The 23846-nt window shown below is 42.0% G+C and overlaps 1 protein-coding gene across 1 annotated transcript; it reads right to left on the bottom strand.

The window, feature by feature from the left end:
* Positions 1 to 1067: 1067 nt before the first annotated feature.
* On the bottom strand, positions 1068 to 23335 carry ELK4 (ETS transcription factor ELK4). Its single transcript, XM_073320297.1, has 5 exons — positions 23123 to 23335; positions 16419 to 16634; positions 12926 to 13813; positions 11448 to 11564; positions 1068 to 9421 (listed from the first exon to the last, which is right to left on the bottom strand). The coding sequence occupies exons 2-5, from the start codon at positions 16623 to 16625 to the stop codon at positions 9323 to 9325; spliced, it is 1311 nt and encodes a 436-aa protein (XP_073176398.1). The 5' UTR covers positions 16626 to 16634; positions 23123 to 23335; the 3' UTR covers positions 1068 to 9322.
* Positions 23336 to 23846: the final 511 nt, after the last annotated feature.

Here is a 23846-nt window from a genome sequence, read left to right as displayed (position 1 = left end):
TTATTCTGTTCCTTATGCACAATTCACTTTGGAATTCCAAACTGCAGTGCCCTCTATAAATCCAGTTGCAGTGCCCTTTGGAATTTGTATCCCACCTACTGTTTTCCCCATACTTAACAATGCAAAATCTCTTCCCAGAAAGCTCCCTTAGGAGGTAGTACTTTTGTAAAACTAGTTTATGGCCATACATTATGTAAGGTGAGCACACACTAGCCCTCACCAAAGAGAGGAAACAGAATGGAGGTGTTAGATTAAATACAAAATAAATCATTACGCGTAGGTGTCCTCCAGAAGAACAGTTTTTAGTTAGTGTGACTTTACTCCTTCAGGTGGAACTGGAAATGCACTGTAATTCCTCTGTGCCACCAGCTGGTGCCACTCTTACTGTACAAGTGGTTCAGTGAGGCAGGACAACAGGTCTTAGTAATTGTTCTGCAAATATTCCCCATTACAGCCAATCAATAGCTGGTATTAGGGTGCATTTCAAACTCCTCTTACAGTAGGAAAACCCTTCTTTAACAGAGGGCCTGAGATAAGAGATCCTTTCCCACCCTCGTAAGACACGTCTCTTTCCTGCATTTTGGGGGGGGAGGGAAAGAGTCAACCACCTGTCGCTGTGGGTACAACCGGACTGAATTAGGTTATGCACCAACACAATACAGGATTAATATGAAAAACTTTAAATATCCAGTCATTTGCTATCTTCAAAGGGGTCTACTCCAAATAAGATATTACCTGTATTAGAGATCCTAGTATTTCATCCTTAAAAAAACAGAGCTTGGTCTTTGCAGGGTGATAGCAGTAGACTAAATACTGTTGCCATGTTTCACATTCCCTAGCACTATAAATCCAGCTTTTTACCATCTCCAAATCCTTAAGAAGGGTGCTGTCATAGGAGATCTTACCTGGAGGAAACCAGCAGTGAGCTCTCCAATAGGATCTTTACCTCTGCTAGACAAGATGCCAGTAAACACTTGAAGGTAATGAACATTCCTCATTATCAGGGGGTTAATTACACCCGTACAGCAGCTGTAACTGTTTCCTCTAAAGGACAGAAGAGCAAAGACTTTGTTAAAAATATTTATTTAAAAAAATACAATTGTTTTCCATGTCTGGTTGCAGGTATCTATTAACATATGATTGACTTGAATAGTTTGCTACAATGCTTTTTTCTTAAAAGCCGGCTTGCATTATTGTACAAAGCAAATCCCTCTGTCAATTCTTACACAAAATAGATTTCCACAACCATTCCCTACCCCATTTTTTAAAAAAACTGCCATACACTGTATTTTCTTCTGCACAAAAAATTGAAGCAATAGACAAGTCACCTGCTTCCTCAGGGAAGACCTTCATTAGGTTTGAATAATGTACTTTAGCCAATGCACCAACCTTTTAAAGCAAAGTGTCACTGACGTGCAATTCCTCAACAATTGGCTCTCCACCTTAGCATTTAGTAACTCTGCCCCAATAATTCTTCTCAAAGCTGAAACACACTCAAGTGCATAATCAGCCATAGTCAGTGTCTCAAATTCCATCAGATGAGTTTTGATCACATCTTAATATGCTGAAGGTCTCCCTAATCTCTTATGCAAGGAGGTTAAATAAAACCAGGTTTAGTAACACTGAACCGTTTCTCAGAACTTGGCTATTTATGCACTTGCATTACATTAAAAAATGCTGGTAACAGCACAATGGCATTAAGATAACTGGATAGTATAAAAGTACAATTTTCAAAAGAACAGAGAGTTACACTAAAAAGCTGCTTTATTCCCAGTTAAGTTTACCCTAGTGTACTCAGAGCATCAGGACTATCTAATATTACAGTATTTGTCCCAAACTAAGAGATCATGTGTAGTATGCATAGGAGGTTAATAGATGTACGCAACTCTTTCCTTTATCTGCTGACTCTGTATAAGATTAAAGTGCAATTCTACTCTGGAAAGAATAAGTGAAAAATGGCATCTACTGCCCCCTGTGTATTCAGTCAGAGCAGCTGATTTTACTGCTTAAAGGTTAGATTTTACCATTGTGGGCTCTGCAGGTAAGTAAGATGGGTTCTTTTCAGAGTTAAAAAAATAAAATCAAATTACAAGGTGATAATTCTGCCCTCTGCTTCACGAGTTCACCATCAGTGAAGACAATAGGGCTGCATCAATGAAAATGACTGCAGAGTTTAGGCTACGGACATCATCCACAGGTGATGATACACAAAGAAGAAAAGAACCCAGCTCAACTTTCAGATCCTAGTTTGAGTTTGCAGGTGTTTTTTGTTTTGTTTTTTCCAACTTGTAAACAAAGCAAATTTAAATCTGAAGTTACTGACAAACATGATTATACTTTATTAATTTTAAAAAATTACTGTGCCATGTTACCATGTTGCTTAAGCTCTCCCAAAATTAACTCATGTCCCCCTGCTCTGAGCCTTTTAGATAAAAAGCTACAGGGCCAGACTTTCTGCTGGTGTACATCAGCTCAGGTCTACTGGAGTCAATTATTCCAAGTTACACCTGCTACAGATCTGGCCCACAATTCAAACTTTCCATCAAGAGGGCATCAGCTCGCTCAAAATACCCCAACAAAGTCTCGTGCTCATTGACTCTCTTTAAGAGTTTTCTGTCAGTATTTCCTGCTGTCTTAATACAGCTCAATGCAGATAACCAGCGCTCAAGTCAGTCCTCACAATACAAGTGGAGAGTTTTCTTGTATGCTTATCTCTATTACCAAGACTATACACCTCAGCTATACACACAAAAGTAAGAGGAGGGATAAGCATTAAATACACAACTGTACCTATCACAAACACTGTGACGTATATAAGGCCATCTGGTAACACTGCAATAAAAATACAAGTTTTTAAAGGGAACTTTAGAATATGACTTTTTTTTAAACTATAGAGAATAACCGCAACTATGGTTACAAAGAATTAACATTAGAATCTAGTACATCATATAGAAAACTTTGTGCAACTGAACAATAGCAGAACAAAGTCAACACAACTGTATAAAGCAGTAGCCTATAGATTTAAGACTTCTAGCCAAAAAAACCCCAAAACCAACAACCAAAACAAAAAAAACCACAACACATCAAGGAACCTACCACCAAAACTGGGTATTCTAATCCTTTTTCTCTCTCTCACACACACGCACACGCAGTACAAGTTTTAGAAACCATGCAAAGGCCATTCAGAAAGCCTTCTTGTGTGAAATTGTTCACAATAATAGCTTCCAGTTATTAGTATAGTGCTCCTTTAAGTATTGCTCAAGGACTGAATGGGGCTACAACAGAACTCCTGCCAACTTTTTTTCCCTCCATCAATGCCATGCAACTTAAAATCATGTCAGCATCTCTGCTAAAAGAACTGTGCTTTCCGGAGGTTCAGAGTTCTGCTGTTAAGCCATTTGCTTTGCAATGACCCTTCCTAATGCAAGGTCTCAACTGAGAGGCAATTATTTATTTCCAAGTTTTAAAAATAAAATCTGTGTCCAAATTTAAGGTCTATGAGGATAAAACTAATCAAGGACCAATTTAAGACACTTTTGGGGAGATGTACATCATGTCAAAGACAGATTTAAAAAAATAAAATTTGGCAAGCGGTTAGCCCATAATATGGCACAACAGATTTTAGTATTTATTTCTATTTTAAAAAATAATTGAAATGTGCAAGACATTAAAAAGTGGCAACTGCCAAGTGCAGTATTTATTTTTAATCTACATCTTAAGCATTATTTATATGATACAAATCTGGAAGGTAGTCTAAAAAGTGAACATATGTCCCTCAAAAAAAAAAAAAAATATATATATATAAATATGCATATTCATGAGATTAGAGCTGTTCCAGTCAATTAAATAACATGCATAAAAACAAATCTTCAGCTGTCAAAAAATTGTGCATTTACCCAGGTGACTGGAATAACTTCAAAGTCAGTTAATGTGTTCTACAGCATTCTTTTGGTTAGAGAGGAGGGAATTAAGTTTAATATTAAATCTAGTTAACGTACGGGCTTTTGTAGAACTATCCAAGTTAAAACTGACATCATAAAAGGAGGAGACGTACAATGGTGTGCACGTCCACAAAAGAACGTCAGGTTTTGCTTGGTTTTCTTACCTCATGTCACTTTTTTAAAAGCATTGTCACGGTCAGCAAAACTGTGGCCTCCAGAAAGGATCTGTGTTCCGCATCGACTCCGTTCTCGGACATGAATATGTTCATTTCACAAGCCAGCGCCATGGCGTTTCTAACTTCAAGCTCCATCAGTCATCTGAAGATAAAGTTCTGTTCTTTCTGCTTCATGAACCACCAGAGACAGAGCCAAAAAATTTAAACAGCAAACCGGTTGATGCACAAGGCAGACAGCAAGGCTGTTTTCTTTCCTGCAATTACAACTGCTCTGTAGTGCCAAAAGCATTACGTTCTTGTTGCTGACAGCAGGTTATGGGGAGAAGAATGCACAAACAAGGTGTCATCTTGAAAGACTTTTCTCTGTACTGAACCACAACCTTCTAAAAGAGGCCCTATCAAGAATGACTAGCTCAAGGCATAGCCATTTTATTACCTAGTAGAATTCTCTCACTCGGCAACTCACTGCCATGACCCAACAGTTCCATTTAAGAAAAGACCTTTAAAAACAACAGTCTTCAAGAACTGCATACAATATTAAAAGAATAAAAGCAACTGTCACTGTATTGCATCTCTAAATCTTCATTTGGCAGTGTCTGTACTGAAAGGACCAAAACTTAGCATTTTACACAATAACCACTACTTAGATTCATAGATATTTAGGCCAGAAGGGACCATTATGATCATCTAGTCTGACCTCCTGCACAATGCAGGCCACAGAATTTCACCCACCACTCCTAAAAAAGACCTCACACCTATAGCCACTGGCACTAGCCAAACGCTTCCACATTAAGTGAAAGTTTTGCTAATCCTGTCCAGAAGAAGCAGCAGTCACTGGTATCCACCATCATTAAGTTAAAATCAGTTCCTCAAGAGACTTCCTATTTACAGGGTGACCTGCTTATCTTTTTATTTTTCAGGTATCCCAAATCAGCTTCCCAAAGACCAGGATTGCAACAGTGATGGCATATTCACCTTTGCTGGTGGGTCATGGGTTTTCTTTACAATAATGGACATACTATGCCCTGGGCTCCATTCTTAAGACAGAGTAAAAATATACATAACCCTAGGTCTCAGAGACCAGAATTTGGATATATTTCTTGCACGAGAAGGAAAGATGCCGAGCAAAATCCTTGCAGATATCCACAAACCCAAACATCAAGTTTTAATGTCTGTCAACCTTGACAGTGTCCCTTAACTACTGAATTAGTTTATTTTGTGTTTGACACATACCAAAATAGCCTCTTGATACAACATTGAGATGTGTCTTGTAAACAAATATGCATCAATTGAACAATTTGTGAAGCTGTATAGTAAAATAGGATTACATATAAAAATACTATAAAACGGTAGCAAAAAGATAACTAAAAAGTAGATATATGATGATACAGATATATGATAAGACCTGAAGAAGAGCTCCATAGAGCTCAGACGCCTAACTCTTTACCAACAGAAGTTGGTCCAATAAAAGACATTACCTCACCCACCTTGTCCCTCCCATACCCTGGGACCAAAACGGCTATGAGAACACTGCAGATATCCAATAGATGGTCAGAACTGTAGACTGTTGAATGCAGCATTGGAAAACCTTTACATCAATAGACCAGAATTATAAATTTGTGTTCACCTGGTGAGTGGAATTACACAGATGCTACGATCAAGTTCTTGTATATCATTTTGGTTTGCCCCAGAAGTGTTTGCATGAAAGATGATTGCATGAGATATTCTTCCCACGTTAAGTAATGGTTTATGTAACACATTAACTTTTCAAAGGAGGATATACATACCACAGAATTGGATACAAATGGCCTTCACTGTGGTTAAGCTCAATTTAAAAAGACCAAAAAGAATCTATTTGCTAGATAATTTTGAGGCTGTGAAATCATAGCAGAGATATAACTTTTCCCAAGCAAAGTCATTGAATGCCAAGGCCTTTCAGAATGCAAACCCCGTTCATAAGCCAAGGAGTGCACAGTTGTTGAAGCCTTGGAAGTTTGGGACACAAGCAAGAGTTCCCAAATTTAAGGAATCCATCTTTCATTATTTCCTAAGTTTCTGCAAAACACAACCTGAACTAACTGAAGATAACACATAGCAATAAGTGCTGTCAGGAATGTGCCAATCGGAAAAGCTGGCAATTGTACGCAATTACAGGATACAGTATTTCACTACAAAGCACCATATACACAAGACAATGACACTTTTTTAAAGTGACCTGAAAAGTTATGAAGGGGAAAGAGAAAATGCTATGTAAACTAATCTCATAGCAAGCCTCTTCTTACCCACCTCAACCTGCTTCCCTTCTTTAACTCATATTTCCACTGCTTTCCAAACATACTTCCTGACAGTATTTAACCCTACATGGGAATTTTTTTCTCCATAGTCATTAAGGGGCAGCAATAATAGTCCTCAACAGTATCTGTTAGGAAGTAGGCAGTTAGAGTGACACTGACATATGCACAAAAGTTGCATTTGCAACTTGGCTTCTCTTGTTAACTACCTCCACAGAAGGTATCCTCCTGTAATGAGAACACAACTCCCCATCCATAAGGTGGTGAATGTCCATCATCACAGACGGTGCATGTTACGAGTCAGCCAGCTATGGCAGTGCATCCCTTCAAAGCTGCTGAGAGGGGAACATGAAACTGGACCAAGCAAAACTGATGCCTGCACCAACGTGCATATGCATTTGGTTCTCTTGCATACATGTACTCAGAGATCTATGCCACACACATATGAAAAACAACACACACACAAAAACGTGCAATCTTTACACACAAAGAACCTGGCTTTTCTCCATGGAGGAAAGGGAAGCAATCAAATTGCAATTCTTTAGTGCTCATGAATTTTTTTTAAAATATACATCCTCATTCTACAATACTACCCTCCAGTCTGCACACTTACTGGGCATAAAGCTAATCAGCCTAATACAACCATCACAAAGTGCTGCTGATTATATATATATATTTTTTTTTAAGTAGGCAATAAGCTATCCTGCAAACCAAAGAATCCCAGATGCCTGCTCTTAATTACTACCTGCAGCTTTCTTTCTGCATTACTACCTTAAAAAGTAGTAAATATTGCACATTGTAATTTTGAGAGCCACAGGCATGGGACTTCCTAACCATTAGCTACTGATGTTCAAAAACCAGTAACATGCCTTTAACTTGATCTGGCAGGGAGGCAACAGACTCCCTTCTGCTCTCATCAAAAGCCAGATATTCCTGTCCTCTGAATTCACTTGGGACAGGAGATTTTCTGGCTGAACAGTCCAAAGAGGAACTCTAACATCCATTTCTCAGGGGTGAAATATTAAAGATACATGATACATAGATTTATGTATTTCAGTGCTGGAATATAACAAGCTACTTTCATCTTACTACATTCAGTTTTGGGCATTCTCAAACACACATGCTTTAAAGTGAATTCAGAGCTTGCAAAACATGTCAGATTGAAAGCTCTGGAGAATGAAGTCCTCTCTTTGTCTTAAGGCCAGGTGCAATGAAAGGAGTAACACTGCAAGCTTCCCTCACTAACAAGACTCAACTTTGTTCTGAAGATACTGCCTCTCCATGCTCATCCCATCTTCAGCATCTCTTCTGAAACAGCTAATAAGGGTTGGGTGACCAGAGAGCAAGTGTGAAAAATCAGGACGGGGGTGGGGAGTAATAGGCGCCTGTACAAGACTAAGCCCCAAATATCGGGACTGTCCCTATAAAATCAGGACATCTGGTCACCCTAAATAAGGGTGACCGAGAGAAGCGCAGTCTCAGTCCACTTTCTAGTGGACAGGTTATCCAGGTGCATCCTCATTGCATATACATTGGTAGCAAGAGGAAGTTGTTGCCTGACAGACAGTGGATGGCAGAAGTCCAACTGCAAACACCCGAGACATCCCCCAGTCTTAGGCGCTCTTTTCATATCTCAGACTGATTGACGTTATTGTCCTAGTTGCTGGTCTTAACTCATCAGCGTGAAATGGCTTTCAAGAACCCTCATATTAACCCTCCAACACACACCTCCACCTACCCACCACCAAAAGATAGGCATGTTTACTTGGAACATGCATGATTTTACCTCACTGTTGATACTGCATAATTCTCTTCCTATTTTAGCTGCAGACATCAAACCCAAATTTTCATGAATTCCAACACTTCCTCCACTTAAAAAGCAATGCGTTTAAAGTAGAACTTAAGACAACAAGAGCTGGGCAAAGGGGCTCCTCCACTTCTGGTTCCTCATTTCTGGGAAAAGCAGAGAATTTAAGTGTTCTTTCCCCTTGAGCTGCAGACCAGAACATCAAGCAGCAACCAGCCCCAGAGTGTCATTTGCCAAATACACAGACAACCCTCAATCTCACACAGAATATCCAATACCAGGGACAGGGGTGGGGAGAGTCCTAGGTTAGCATGATTTCTTAATCCTCTAGCAGCCAATTTACAGGCTTTACACAGATATCAGGCATCAGAGATGTGTGTATATATAACCATCAAGAAATACCAAAGAATTCAAACAGTTCAAGAACCCCAAATAATTCATGCCATGATCCATTTGTCTCAGAGCCCTGCTTGCTCACAGTATCACAAGTAGCCTCTGGGAGCTCACCAGCCCCCTCTCAAAGAGTGAAACTTAACTGCTGTATTACCTGTGTGCAACACTATCCAAACAATGGTCTGCTTTTCACCTATACCACCATAAGTACTCCTTGAAAATTTCTCCCTGCAAAAAGTTTAGATGTTTTTATAGCATGAGACATTTGCTCTTTTTGTTGTTGCAGGAGAAGTTATCATTGCCCCATAGCAAAGCTGCACTCAAACCCTTTTCTTCTTCATGCCCAGCACAGGAAGCAGAAGAATGGAGGTGTTGGAATGAGAGAGGAGAGACTTCTTAGATCTTGTTTTGCTGCAATAAATACAAACTCAGTCACTGCATCCCACCAGAAACTCCCTTTCAGAGACTTCTTAACCAAGGGGGCAAGGAAAAGATTGTGGAGCCTGGACTCCCATTAAGGCATTTCCATCTGCAGTCCCAACTGAGTCTTCAAAAAAGAGAATTTTGCAAAAAAGGCAGCTGAACTGGGAATGGCAAAAATTATGACTGTTCATGATCTAGGTGGAATTATAAATTGCTCATTTAAAAATGGATTACATTTAATGTCATCTCTTTCCATTGTTCCCCAATTTGTCCTTTCCAGGAGTTCATGTGCTATGTCTTCTGCAGATCTGGGGAAAACGGCCCAGGAGTAGAGGGTCCATCCAGTCCAGACAGAGTAAATGGCCCATGGCTGCTCAGTACTGATGGAAACTAAGAAACAAAACAGAGAGTTAGGGTTGCTTTTTTTAGTTTAGATTCTTTGTTCTCATGTCTCAGGATCTCTCCACAAGAAGTTCTACAAAGAGCCCAAAAGGCTTTGAAAAAGCCCATATAGCTTCCTCCACTACCAAGGGCTTTTACAGATCACCATCTAGCAATGGAAACTTTAATTGCTAATGCATCCAGGTGTCCCTGGACCCCAGCATTACTATCAGTGTAGCTGCAGTAGACACAGTGATTAAGTTTGTAAGTTAGACTCAGACTTTAAGGCAAGAAGGGATCATCATGTTCAGCTAGTCAGACCTCCTGCACATTGCAGGCCACAGAACCTCGCCCACTCACTCCTGTAAGACACATACAACCTCTAGCTGAGGGGTTCTCAAACTGTGGGTTGGGACCCCAAAGGGGGTTACGATCCCATTTTAATGGGGTCACCAAGGCTGTGTTAGCCCTGGGCCCTAGCAAGTCTGAAACCCAAGCCCCACCACCCAGGGCTAAGGTTACATGCCCCCAGTCCAGGGCAGAAGCCCTTGGGCTTCAGCTTTGGCCCCCCACCCAGAGCAGTGGGGCTCGTGCGGGCCTGGTCTACGGTCCCCCATCCTGGGGTCGTGTAGTAATTTTTGTTGTCAGAAGGGAGTCACAGTGCAAGGAAGTTGGAGGACTGCTGCTCTAGCTAAGTCAATGAAGTCCTCATACCATGATTTAAAGACTTCAAGTTACAGCATATCCACCCTTTACAGTAGTTGAAATGTTCAAGTGACCCATGCTGCAGAGGAAGGCGGAAAACCCCCAGGGTGTCTGCCACTCTGATCCGGGGGAAAATTCCTTCCCGACCCCAAACATGGCAATCAGTTAGACCCTGAGCATGTGAGCAAGAAGCCAGACACCTCGAGAAGAATTCTCTGTAGTAACTCAGAGCCCTCCTATCTACTGTCTAGTGATATTTGCTAATAGCAGTTGCAGGTCGGCTCCATGCCATTGTAGGCAGTCTCATCATACTATACCCTCCATAATCTTATCAAGATGAGTCTTGGAGCCAGTTAGGTTTTTTTGCTCGCGCTGCTCCCCTTAGAGGGCTGTTCCAGAACTTCACTCCTCAGATGGTTAGAAACCGTCATCTAATTTCAATCCTAAACTTGTTGATGGCCAGTTTATATCTGTACTGAGCAGAGCCTTTATCTCGACTAATAAAATAATCACAGTTCTATGACTCTTGAATGCAAGTATCTGCACAGCAGAACAAGCATTCCACACTGTGCCTCAATATTATTCGCAGGTATTTAGACAATGGGGAGTCCAACTGTTCTGCAGATACACTCATTAAAAAAAACGTACACTGACAATGTCAGTACATGTAAGCTGCTCCCTTCATCTCCATGGAGATGTTAAATTCAAAACACAAAGATGGCCAGTAAAATGTCACTGTTCATTTTCACAGAATCAAGCAGAAGACGTGCTTATCCCAGTTCCATTTAATAGCACCAAGTACCAACTGTATAATTTGTATTCACATGTAGTTCATTAAAAAAAAAAATCCATTTAAAGAAAAAAAAACAATGAAGCTGACGGAATTTCCAGTCCATTGCAATAAAGTGGTGCAGAATCCAGGGTCCATGAAGAAAACCTGTGGTCCAGGTTGTCACAGACCTGTACAATAGGAACACTCTCCCCCTCCCAATACTCTGAAGATTGCATTAGAGAGAAAGATGTAATAAACTACACAAAGTGTTATATCATTGTCACTTACACTGTAACACTATTACTTAAGCTGACATACAATTATGGCTATTGAGTAACAAATTGCCACTGCTAGTGAAGTCAACTAATGAATCTACAATTTGATAGTTATTGGCAATTTATGATTTTACTGTTGATTCAATGGCAAATATTTCTTGCATAATCTTGCACTAAAAATTTTAGACCAACCCTACCCCTCACATTTCCACAAAGTGCGCTGAGAAGGCAGTCATAAGTGGAGCTCAACTGGACAGGCCTGGCTAGTCTTGCTGGAGCTTACCTGAAAAAGGGTGTTAGCACCTTGCAATCTGGCTGGACTGAGAGGAGCTACTGGACTGAGCGTGCTCCAGAAGTGAATACTCGAGAGCAAAGGGCTTGGGGTCAGCAAGATGGGAGTCTGAGAGAGATACAAAACACAGTCATTTATGTTATAGGTTATTACATCTTGTAATACTTAGTCATTCTTAACACTTGTACCCTTAGGCCAAAGTTCTCAAGCCCTAGGTGCCAGCAGTTAGATATCTAATTCCACATGAAAGAAACAAAACAAAAGAGGCCTGATTTTCAAATGTGTTGAGCAACTACAGCTCCCCCTGATTTCAAAAGGGATTTGCGGGTGCTCTGCACTGCTGAGAAATCAGGCCAATCATTTCAGTCCCTACATATACACCTCAGAATAGGCACCTAGGTCAGAAAACTTTGTTCTTAACACCTGCATAGTTCTTTACAAAAAATCAAGGTGCCCATAGGAGGCAGGAATTATCCTCATTTTACAGGTGAAAAGAGTGGAGCCGCAAAGGTGACATGACCTGGCTCCCGGCTGCCTGCTCTAATTGGGATTCAGTGCACAGTATCCTTAAGCTGATATTTCCAAAACCACCAAAGTGATTAAAATTAAAGGGAATTTGAACATCCAAATGCCCGAGGTGGCACTCTAAACCTCAGCCATAGATCTGAAATAACTAGTGTCCTACTTTGGCGCATTCTCTAGATTTTTCATGTGTCGCCAACAAGTATTTTGGCAAGTCCAACCAAGAATGGCTAAGTAACAGTGCAATGGTTCTCTCTCCCACATCTTTAGCAGTTTGTACTTCCAATACTGTGAATTTAGGGAAGCACCTACTTTCAATTTACTACTAGGAAAGAGATTAAAACCAACCAGAACAATGTAACAACCAGATTCAGAGCTCTCTGGATATTCTGCACATTTTCCCAAGAGATGTAAAAGCCTGGTTTTCCACAGAAGAGTAACCCCCATATTATGCTGCCACTCGGCCTCCTTTTTGTTGAAAGTAGCTTCCGACTGGATAGAGTGAAGGAACAGTTAGGCTGAGGTTTCAACATTTCTCTATTAAATCATCTAAAACACAAACGTTTTTAAGTCTGCCTGAAGTGCATCATGACATGGCCCTGGAGTGAGAACACTGGGTCACCTTCAAAGTATTTTTAATCGTGCCTCCTATGCAAATGATTTAACAACAGGCAGCTGGGTACCCCAGTTTGTCTTCCTCCTGTACACCAATATTGTACAGACGTCCATGGTTGAAGAACTGCTGAGCACTTTTCAAATAGGATGCCAGTAACACTGGTCATTTATGTTCCAGAATAGATTTGTTTTAAAAGAGGCAGACACACCTCATTTCAGGAGTCCAAACACAACCATTGCCATTGGCTATTCATTTTTCAACCTGCCCTCCCTTACTGTTGTCAAGTACAACAGATGCTGTTAACAGAAACAAGAGAAGGGAATAAGGTTACCTGTGAAAAAAATGCTGGAGTAAGAGAAGCAGTAGGGAGAGAAGGGCTTAGTATCCCCAGTGGGCTTGGATCACTGCCTGTAATGACAAGAGTGGGAGCAAGCTCCAGCCCTTTGGGTTTTTTAGCTCTGGAGAGGTGATTGGCAAGATCCTTCTCTAGCACAGACGAATCGTGCTCTCTGGGCTCTGGTGATAGGTGCTGAGGGTTCTGAGACTGCTCCAACTGCTGAGAAGCCACCGACTCTATGTCCGTGTCAATGTCCAGGTCAGGGTTAGAACTCAAGGGTGGTGAAGGGGGTGTGGAAGGAACCTCCAGAGTGGGAGAAATGGAAGATACAGGTGGTGTTGGGGTGAAGGTGGTGGTGAAGTTTGGCAAAGGGGCTGGAGCTTCAGTGGGAGTTAATTTTGGTGGAACTAGAGTCTCCAAGGTCGGGAGAGTTTCTTCTGATTCTGTAGGAAGAGTGGAGACAATTGAAGTGGCCGAGGCAAGGGATGAAACTGTAGGCCTTTTGGAGGGCATGGTCACAAACTTTATGACTGAAGGTGTCAGATCCTGAGCAGGTTTTTTCTCCATCAGTTTCTCAGCTGGATTCTCAATCTTGACCGACCTGAAGAGCTTCACACTGGAGGAGTTCAGGGAGTTCAAAGTAAAAGAAGAGTACAGGCCTGAATGGATATAGTCATTGCGGCTGGATGATTTAGCACAGGTCTGGGGCTTCTCTTTCACACCATTTTCCAGGTCCTTCGGAGTGCAGCTGACTTCTGCAAAGCCAGCCATCACTGGGTCTCCCTCAATCCTGCCCACCATCAGTGGAGCAATATTCAAAATCTCCGGATAAGAAACAAACTTGTACACAAACTTCTGACCATTCACTTTTTTGATGATATTCTGTGGGTAGAGAAAATAATTTTCCATCATTCCACCTACTAATTTTCTTGCTACAGATGCTCCCCAAAACTGACTAATGAGTAGGTGGCATCTTTACTTCAGTAGGAAAAATATTTCACTTTTAGGAGCATTAGGATTCCAACAACCAAAAAAATACCCACCAAAACTATTATTTCTAAAATACCCCAACCAAAACACAAGGAAATCTCACCTGAAATGCATTACTAGCAAGGTGGATTTGATTTAACTCACTAGTCAGGAAGACTCGATTTAATAATGGTTTTCTACATAAAAGTGCATTCTTGTTGGTTGTTATAACCTTCATACATATTCTTCACAACTCAGGGATAGATGTAGGTTTCATTTTTAGAAGGTACACACGATACATTTTTAAGCAGTGATTTATTTTGAAAACTTTTCAGATTAGTTTTACAGCTATATCAGAAAATTAATGACTGTTTGGTTATTTCATTTACCAAAGGTAATTGAAGCAGATATTTATGAAGTCACTGGGAGGTGAACTATCTCCAATTCAACAGGTTAATCATTAATATTTGGAGGATTTTCTTGCCATCCTGTGTTAGGAGGAGAACATCACCAGACAGACATTTAAATTGTTTTATTTAACTAAAACAACAATGTTATGTATTCTGGATTTTTTTCTTCAACAGCAAACATATAATATTTTAACAAAACAAGCATATAGGTCCCTTGCTGCTCACATTTATCTCCAGACTTCTCCTTGTCCAGATTTATTCTGCCCCCAACAATCTTCTATTCATTGCACTTTTAGAGAGAGTTAAGGGATTGACCCTGCGTACACAAATTTGCAAAGGGACAATAGAGTTGAGGTCTGTTATTTCCCACCTCTATATGTTATTTATTTATTTAAAAACATTTTTGCTGTTAACAAGCATGTTAACTCTGGAGACACAAATCCACAGTTTGAGAACTGCAAAACTAATCATCTCTGATGGTGTCTTCTGGACTGAGCACTGAGTCCCACTGGGTAAGTAGAAAGATTAACCTAAATAGTCTATATGGAAGCCCCTGGAACCCCATAAGATTGGGTTCCTAATCCATGAACTATTGGAACTCATTTACAAAACTTTTCTTCAGCATGACATGAATATATTGTCCCATACTATGGAATTAGAATTTATAATCCCTATTCCATGATGAGATATCTTTGAGCTATAATGTATCTTAATTAAAGCTATCTTTAGATAAATTTTTTCCTCAAAAAGCATTTTAATAAAAAAAAAAAATCCGATTTACATAAAAAAAATCCAATTTAAATGGGAAAAATCAGATTTTTTTTTAAATCATTGATTTTTATCCACCCTGATTACTAGCAAGGACCTTAAAGCTACTCAGCAATTATTTTTTAGTCTCATAATAAAAAAAAAAAAGGTACAATTAGCAACAACAAACAGATGCAGATAACGTCACCTGTCACCAGCATCAAGGTCAAACGCAATGAGTCAAGTACACAGCAGGTAATCACAAACGTAGGCTCCAATCCTGCAAATACGCCTCTTAACTGACGTCAGTAGAACTACTCATGTGCAGAAGTGTTTGCAGGATCAGGGGGTGAGTATTCAAAACAGACCATGCTTATTTTAATAAGATGTTATAATAAAAGCAAAAGAAATAGGCAAGATGAAGTATTCAGCAGAACAGTATGCTAAACTGCAGCCAACCTATGCAGCATTTGTTGTTACTTATTTTTGTATGTATTGAAAAGAATACACAAACATTTTTGGTCTACATGGATTCTTATTTATTGTACAGCTACCTACGACCAACTAAGATTTTTTAATACAAGAACAGATTAAGGAAACTGTGCAGTCCTGGTAACAATAAATTCTGAGCAACCGACTAACAGTTAGCTCAGAAACTGTATGTTATTTTCTTATCTTAAACACCCACATAATAAGAGTTGTGGGATAAACCACTTATTGAGAGGTTATTGAAATTATGGTCACTACCCCGTTTCTAATTCTAATTCAGCTCCTTCAAGTCTTTTGTCAATGTCTGGGTGGTGCCTGCGACTTTCAAAAGGTAACAAGAACTAAAATCATTAGCTAAACAAGAGAAGCTTCTCTGAGCTTCATTGACTCATTCCGTACTATAGAGGTGCGGATTTATACTGAGCACAAGAAAAAGAAAAAAAATAAAAGATTTTGGGCTACTTTGGAAACCTGTTTTTCTACCGGCCACTTTGTAGAAACAGTTGCAGGAAAGATCTGAAGTAGATAGAGGGACACAAAATTCTCATCGTTATTGGCAAGATTTTAATTAGTTTTGAGCATTCAAAACTTTAAACCCTTTCAAAGTATACACCTGTTTTTGTGGACTATTAATAAAGGAGTGTGTGATAAGTAAGTTAAAGAGGTGATATTTCACTTGGAGCTCTCTGGAATCTCTGAACAATTAAAACAGTAACACTGCGGTAGGGGGGACCTTTGGTCACACCTCACCTAAGCCAAAGACACAACTGACATCTATCTTCTTGAAGAGAATGAAAAAGGAAACAAAGCTCATTAGGCAGAAGCTGGTGTAAGAGGGATAAGATCTGAGGTGGACTAATGGGTGTTGTTACCTTCACATAGTAGTATCTGAGAGCACGACTGAGTTTGTCATAGTTCATGCTGGGCTTGTTCTTGCGGATTCCCCAAAGCCGGGCCACCTCCTCTGCCTGCAGCAATTTGAACTCCCCGTCGTTGGAGGTCCAACAGATGATACGCTTGTTCTGAGGCTCCTGGAGGAGTTGGAGGAGGAACTGCCACAAGGTGATCGTACTGTCCATAGCAGTGAGCTGAAATGCAGAAGGGGTAGAGATCAGACAGGCAAGGGGTTATGAACTGTACCATTTCCTACATCTCACCAGGAAAGGGAGCGGGCAAGGATGTTATTTCCACAGGCAGCAAGAGTCAAAAATTATTTGTCACCAGCTGTGGAAGACATTTCCTGCCGAATGACAGCCTAGGAGCCGGGTGCCATCGTCGCCTCCCACATCGCCGTCTCTCTCACAAGGTCTATATTTAGCCACATTTAACTAAATCAGGTCACTTTGGGAAAGTCACACTGAATCATTAGAAAAAAGGATTTCTAAACTGCTCTGTGCTCACCCACTTCTGGCTTCTGTTGCCTCCTGAAAAACAGTGCAGGTGCAGCAGTGTTAAAGAGCTCCTTCTCCCCTCCCACAAAGCCCAGATCTTTCTTCGAAAGAAAAGAGATGGCTGGTCAAGTCCCTCCAAAACAATTACAATTAGCAGGAATTAGAGAGAAAACACTGATACTGCAGGATAGTTCATTTTTCCTTTGGGCATTCAGAGCCTCTGTTACCTCCTCTGTATGGAAAAGTCTCTCAATCCCAGTGCACTAGTCCCCATTCTCTCCTAAATCAAATCCCACAAATTGGCTCTTCCCCAAATTTTTGAGAGGGTTTGAAAACAGGGAAGAAAATAAAGATCCAAATGAACACCTATTGCATCTTGTCCTATCTGTGTCTGTCTTTTACAGTGCGCTCTCCTAGGGCTAGGGCCCCGCAGGTCTGAACACATCACCCGCACGTCAATCATGCCCGTATAGGTAAATACACAGTCCAATATACTTCCTAGCGCTGTCTACACCAGGGCTAGGTCAGCTTAACTACGGTGCTCAGGGATGTGGTAAAATTAACTTTCCTTTCTTCTATGGGTAGATGTGAATTTAAGCCAATATAGTCATACTGGTATAACTCCCCGTGTGGACACTCTTATTCCAGCATAGTGGAGCCTTTTCCCCTGTTTGGCTCACATTGCTTTGGAAGGAGTTTAAGATAAACCAAAAAGGCACTTTTATTCCAGAATGAAGAGCCATAGTTATACTGGTATATCGGTTTAACTATACCAGAAGTAACTGTTGGCTTGGCTACATGGAAAAATACGATTGGACAGGCAAACCTAAGGGTGTAGTTGTGTACCAAAGCGAATGAATCAGACAAAAGATAAATTATCATTCATGTGTAGGCATTGTACTCCAAGTGGTTCTTGAGCAAGGTGACACTGTGTCAGGATTCTCCAAGATGCCGGTTACCTGCATTGGTAAGTTTAAGATTCAGTTGGGGTTGCCAGTGAAATAAAAGGCTTTGGTAATGATTTCATTACTACCAAGCACCTACCCACCCACAGGCCTGAAGACAGCCCCTACCTAAGGAAGAGAGCAGGCAGTCTAAATGTCTGAGTGTCAGATTTTAGTCAGTCCTGTAAATGGATTACAGCTGACAGCTTACACAGGGCTCAACATTCCTACTTAAATTAGGTGCCTCAGGGAAGGCACTTTTTTGGGCAGATCCTAATTCAGTTAATCTATTTTTGAAGTGTACCTGCCCAAAGAAGCACTTTCTCTCCCTTCTCCCAGAATGACTAAGTGAGAAAGAGCGCAAATGGAGTACCAAGAGAGTAAAGCAGCACTTCTCTGCCCCTAGAAGAGAGGAAAGTTAATTTTACCACTCTAAGGAAAAAAAAAAAAAAAGACAGGCAGACAAAACAGAAAAGACAGAGGGAAGAGTGAAAACAGGAAGTGAAAAAATAGGAGAAAAAGCACTACAGAAATGAGTCAGGATAAAGAAGATATGCTAGTGAGATGTTTCAGAGTAACAGCCATGTTAGTCTGTATTCGCAAAAAGAAAAGCTCATGCTCAAATAAACTGGTTAGTCTCTAAGGTGCCACAAGTACTCCTTTTCTTTTAGTGAGATGTTGTATCCTTCTGGACAATACCTGCAGCTCCAATACACTGGAAAGGGAAGGAGGCGTTAATGGCTTATCAACCTGTAATGAGGTTAACCAGGCAGATATTTGATTAGCACAGTTCTTAAAATGTAATATCCAGTTATCGCTAATCCTTTCATATAAATACTTCTAAGCCTTAGGGAAATGGATTCTCCTGCATTACTGCTCTTAATGTTTTATCTTATGTACAAGTTTATTCATTTTACCTAGAATAAAGTAAGGACCTTAGTGCCTATTATATGTGGGACACCATCTCCATGCTAGTCCTTAAGGTCACTAGCTACTTGCATTTCCTTGCCCACATCATTGTAGTATCTGAGCATCTCCCAAGTATATAAATTGGTTAGTCTCTAAGGTGCCACAAGTACTCCTTCTCTATTATTGTGATTCATTATTTGTACCACTATAGTGTCTAGGTGCCTAGTTATAGACAAGGACCCCATTATGACAGGCACTGTACAGATATAGAACAAAAAGATGGTCCCCTTGCTCAAGAAGTTTACAACCTAAGTACAGACAAAAGACAACTTTACTAAAATGCAAGATGTACCAGAGCAACATCTGGACTTCTTCTGCCTGCATCAGCTAGTATTTTGATGGCAAGCCACAACTCAGCATTACACATTGCCTTAAAACTCAGTAAGGCTTCCAGTTCAAACAGGCATTTGCCAGTAAAAGCCTGTTTACAATAAAAATTAAGGTAAGCAATTCACTGCAGATATTAACTTAAACTAGAGATCTGGATTTCCACACTCCCAACCAAAAGTCTGAACAAAACAACACACCTTATTAGTTCCCAGGGAATATCCTTCAAGTAATTTTTTCACTAAAAGTAAATGCTGAAATCCAGAAGCCAGACTTCAAAAATAAAGAATTAAAAAATCCAGCCTTCTTATCTCTCTGGCTTCCACTGAACACTGGGTTTCATGCCAGACAGAAAAACATGCCTGCTCTGCAAGAGAAACTGTGGCCAGCAAGGCAGGAGGCACCTCTGAGGACAAGACTGGAGGAGACACCCTTATGATAAGAGCTTGTCTATAATTTTCACCTTTCATGTTTTATCATTTGACAGTTATGTCTACTTCAGACTCACACTGCACAGGAGCCTCCAACTCCATATCGCAAAATTAAGTTGCAATTTTACACCAAAGGTTTTTAGAACTAGAGGTGAAATATACATCCCCCCCAAGAACTAGTACATTTACCATCAAGTAAATAAATATATCCTTGTCTTCTGTACTTTATACATTTCCATGGGAAAGTCTTGCTTGTTTCCAACACACACTGTAGGAAGATGAGCCATTGGTAACAATTTCAATTGGGATCGCCTAGCCACCCTGGAATTGAAGACCACAGGCTGCTACACCAGATGGACCAACATTGTTTTTCCAACATCATTACAGAAAGCATGATTGAGACAATCTTCCATGCTTGTTGCAATGTCGTTGAAAACAATTTTGTCTTGCCTAAACTAGCATTTAAAACATTTCAATCCCTGTTCGGAGGTGACAAGTAGGGAGGACTCTTGTGATCAAGAATAATTTTCCATGCATTTCCTCCAGTTGTTGCAATCATTCTGATCCACCAGCTTTCTTGGCTGCAGACGTGATAACTCCCCAATGAGATGAGTTATGTAGTCATTGGACCTAACTTTCATAGTTTGTTTCAACATGGTTGGAAGTCTGAATTTCCATGATCACCCTCACCCCACAAGGGGATACTAGACTTAAAGGGAGACATCACAGGAGTCATTCGAACTGAAATAGAAAACATTATGAGCTAAATGCCTTTATCTGGTTTTTAACCTTCCCGATGTGGGAAAGAAGACAATTATATTTTTTGTTTCCAGGATGTATTATAAAACCCTTATTTCTAACGACACTCAGCTCTCAGTAAACTATACATGTTTTCTCCTGGTCCGCAGGCACAAAAAGGAAAAAGTGTTTATCAGCTGCATATGAAATTAGCTATGATATATATGCACATCTGCTAAAAGTAAAAGCATCCTTGTTTATGACTGAATGGACAATTCTCTGTAGCATGCTGTTGAATACTCCCTGAACAAAAAGGTTAAATGTCTGAATGTTGACCCTAACTTTATTATGAAAAGGAAGTCTCATTTAGGATGGAAAAGGTTTCCTTTAATAATGTTTATAGTACACATAGCCTGGTTGCTACGGCGACAGGACAACTATTCTCTACAAACAGGAGCTAAGACCCTAAAAATAAACAGGCTGACCAAAATCATGAACACGCAGTTCAGTCAGGGAGTGTCAGAGTGTTATATGGATCATGTTTGTTTTGAATACATTAGGAAGATAAGTAAATTGTAACCACTACAATCGGCACATAGTGAATGAGGCATTGTCTTGTAATTCGATCCCTTTACATTTCAGAAGCTGCTATTTAACACCAAGATCTTGTACCCACACTTGAGTGGGAAGAGATCGAAAATAAAATTAAGGAATTAGCTCAGTGGAAGCAAAAAATACATACTGTGAATGTAATATGTATACACGAGTACACACATACCCAACAATACACACGCTAATAAAACATATCATCTTGAACTTATATAATGCTATAATCCAAGGCCCTCAAACTAATTTATCAAGATGGGTATCAGCCTCATTATACAGATGAAAATACTGAGGGGAGAAGCATGCAAAAACTTGCCTATGATCACAAACAGACCATGGCAAACTTTGGAACAGAAACCATGGCCCTGCTCTAACTCACATCATCACATTGAGCCAAATAAGTAATAAGTACCAAATGGCAAAGGGCTTAAGTCTTGTAATTAAAATACTACATCAGAAAGGAAATAGTCCTAGTTTTAGAGGAAAGTGTTCCACTAAAAATGCCTCGATAAAAAGGCTGAGGGATGACTGCTGGATAACTGTAAATCTGAGACTAGGCATTCATACAGTAACGACTGTAGAAGTGTGTGTAAATTAGGTATATCCTCATTATCAACAACTGTATTCCCTTAAAAAAGAAATTTTTTTTAAAGCACTTCAAGCAAGGAGAGAGAGAAAGGAAACTTCACACCAGATAAAGGGAGAGCTTCCACCAATCATGAAACAACTGTGATGGTAGTGACACAGATCAAAGTCCTGAGGAGAGCTACACCATTTCAAAGCTTTTAACAGAGTTGCTTTCATTTTCCAACTTCCTGGCAAACACACAGAAATCCCCTCCACCCCGTGTCAACCCCCATCCTTTTCATACAAATAAAGCAAACACCCACCCATAAAGAACAGTACCTTACTTGCCATTTAAAAATCAGTTTATGTTTCCACAAGTTTGCTAATATGAACCATGCGGGTGTTTAGACACACAAACGAACCCAGTACAGAGTGTGTATAGTTACTATAGATCTTTAGCTTTCTTTTCACTGTGACTGACACAAAATAAGCCACTTACTGCCTCCTCTTCTGAGAGGATTCAGACTAATCCCCAAGACACCCCATCCTCAAACTTATTCAGTGGCACCAGCACCTAAATTTGTTTATTTTTCCACCCAATCCCAACCAGCCATAAAAACATCCTGTTATGTCTGGCGCCTTCCTCCTGCAGCCGCCCACTGCTGCTGCCCCATCTCCCAGCCAGGGTGGCAAGCTGGTGCGGGGGCAAGCAGTTTAGTGGGGTGCAGGGGAAGAAGGGAATGGGGGAAGAAAGAGGGGAAATGGGCAGCAGCAGAGAGCAAGGTGAGTGCAGATCATGGGGTAATTTCTTGGGAAAGGGGGCTGGGATGCATGGGGTGACTGGGAGGGGCAGGAGGCGCAAGCACTGGGCCAGAAAACAGGGCTGGGGGGGTGGGATCAGGAAGAAGAGGGACAGGATGTATGGGGAGACTCAGGGGACAAGACGGGGGGGGGATATGGAGAGAGACTGTTGGGGTCCATGGGGTGACTCAGGAGGGGAGAGGGCTGGACTGGGAGGAAGGGGGGTGCGTGCATGGGGGACTCAGGGAAGGGGAACGACTGGGGTACATGGGGGAAGGCAAGAGAGGGGAAGTGTTAGGATCCATGTAGTGACTTAGAGGGGCAGGATTGAGGGACACGGAGGGACGGGTGCAGAGTGACTCAAGGGTCGGGGGCAGGACTGGGTGGACACGGGCAGGGGGGACAGGGCACACAGCGTGACTTGGGTGTTGGGGGCAGGACTGGGGGAGGAGGGGTGCATGGGGTCACTCGGGGGAGGGGGCAGGACCGGAGGGGTACGGGGGGAGGAGGAGTGCACAGGGGACGGGGGGGTCGGGGCACACGGGGTGGCTCACGGGAGGGGGCAGGACTGGGGGACACGGGGGGAGGGGGGATACCGGGGGGAGGGGCAGGACTAGGGTTACAGGGGATGGGCAAGGGGGGTCGGGGCAGGACCGGGGGACACGGGGGAGGGGCACGGGAGGGTCAGGGCGCGCGGGGGGAGGGGGCAGGACTAGGCGGGTGGGGGCGATTTCCGGGGGGGAGGGACCGGACCGGGGTCCCGGGCAGGGTCGGCTCCGCAGCCCCCAGAGCCCGCACTCACCGAAGCGGAGCCCCCGCTCCCCGAGCGGCGTGGTCGCTGGCAGCGGCAGGTACCGGGCTCCCCTCATGGCCGGGGGCCCCCCTGTCGGGACGGGAGCCGGGCCCCCATCCCGGGCGCTGGAACCGAACCAGAGCGGAGGCGGCAGCGCTCTACATGGCGGGACACAGGGCACATTCGCTCACACGCGACACGGGCCCGCCCGGCCGCCGTAAGCCCCACTTCCGCCCCGCGGGGAGGGGCGGGAGGCCAGAATAGACTTAGCCAATCACGGCTCGGCTCTGGGGAAAGGACTGACCTATTAAAAGGCTTGTTCCACCCCCTTTGCTGCAGAGCATTATGGGGAATGTAGTTTTGGGGGGGGGGGGTTGGCTCTAGTAGAGGCCAGCCAGACCATGTGCCTAAGGACTGGCCAGGGGGCTAAGACTGAGGGTGGATTCCTGGTTTCTGAGGCCAGCTGTTGAGCAGCCTGTAAGACCCAGAAGGAGTCCTGGGTGGGTTGTCTGGCTAGATCCCCCAGTCCCTGCTTGAGCCTGGGCAAATCACAGCACTGAACCTTTGTGTGCCCACCTTCCCAGGTGAGTGCCAGCACCCCAACAGCTGGAACGTGGGGGGCGCTCAGCCTTTCTGAAACCACACCAAAGACCACGGCTGTTGTGTATGCAGCATTCGTAGGCACAAGAAAGGTGTCTTTGAGAGCCTTGGCAGTGCTTTTACAAAACCCGCA

Source organism: Lepidochelys kempii, chromosome 21 (genome assembly GCF_965140265.1).
Source record: "Lepidochelys kempii isolate rLepKem1 chromosome 21, rLepKem1.hap2, whole genome shotgun sequence".
Classification (NCBI taxonomy): Eukaryota; Metazoa; Chordata; order Testudines; family Cheloniidae; genus Lepidochelys; species Lepidochelys kempii.
Note: the sequence above shows the minus strand (reverse complement) of the source record. Positions and strands in the feature narration are given on the sequence as shown.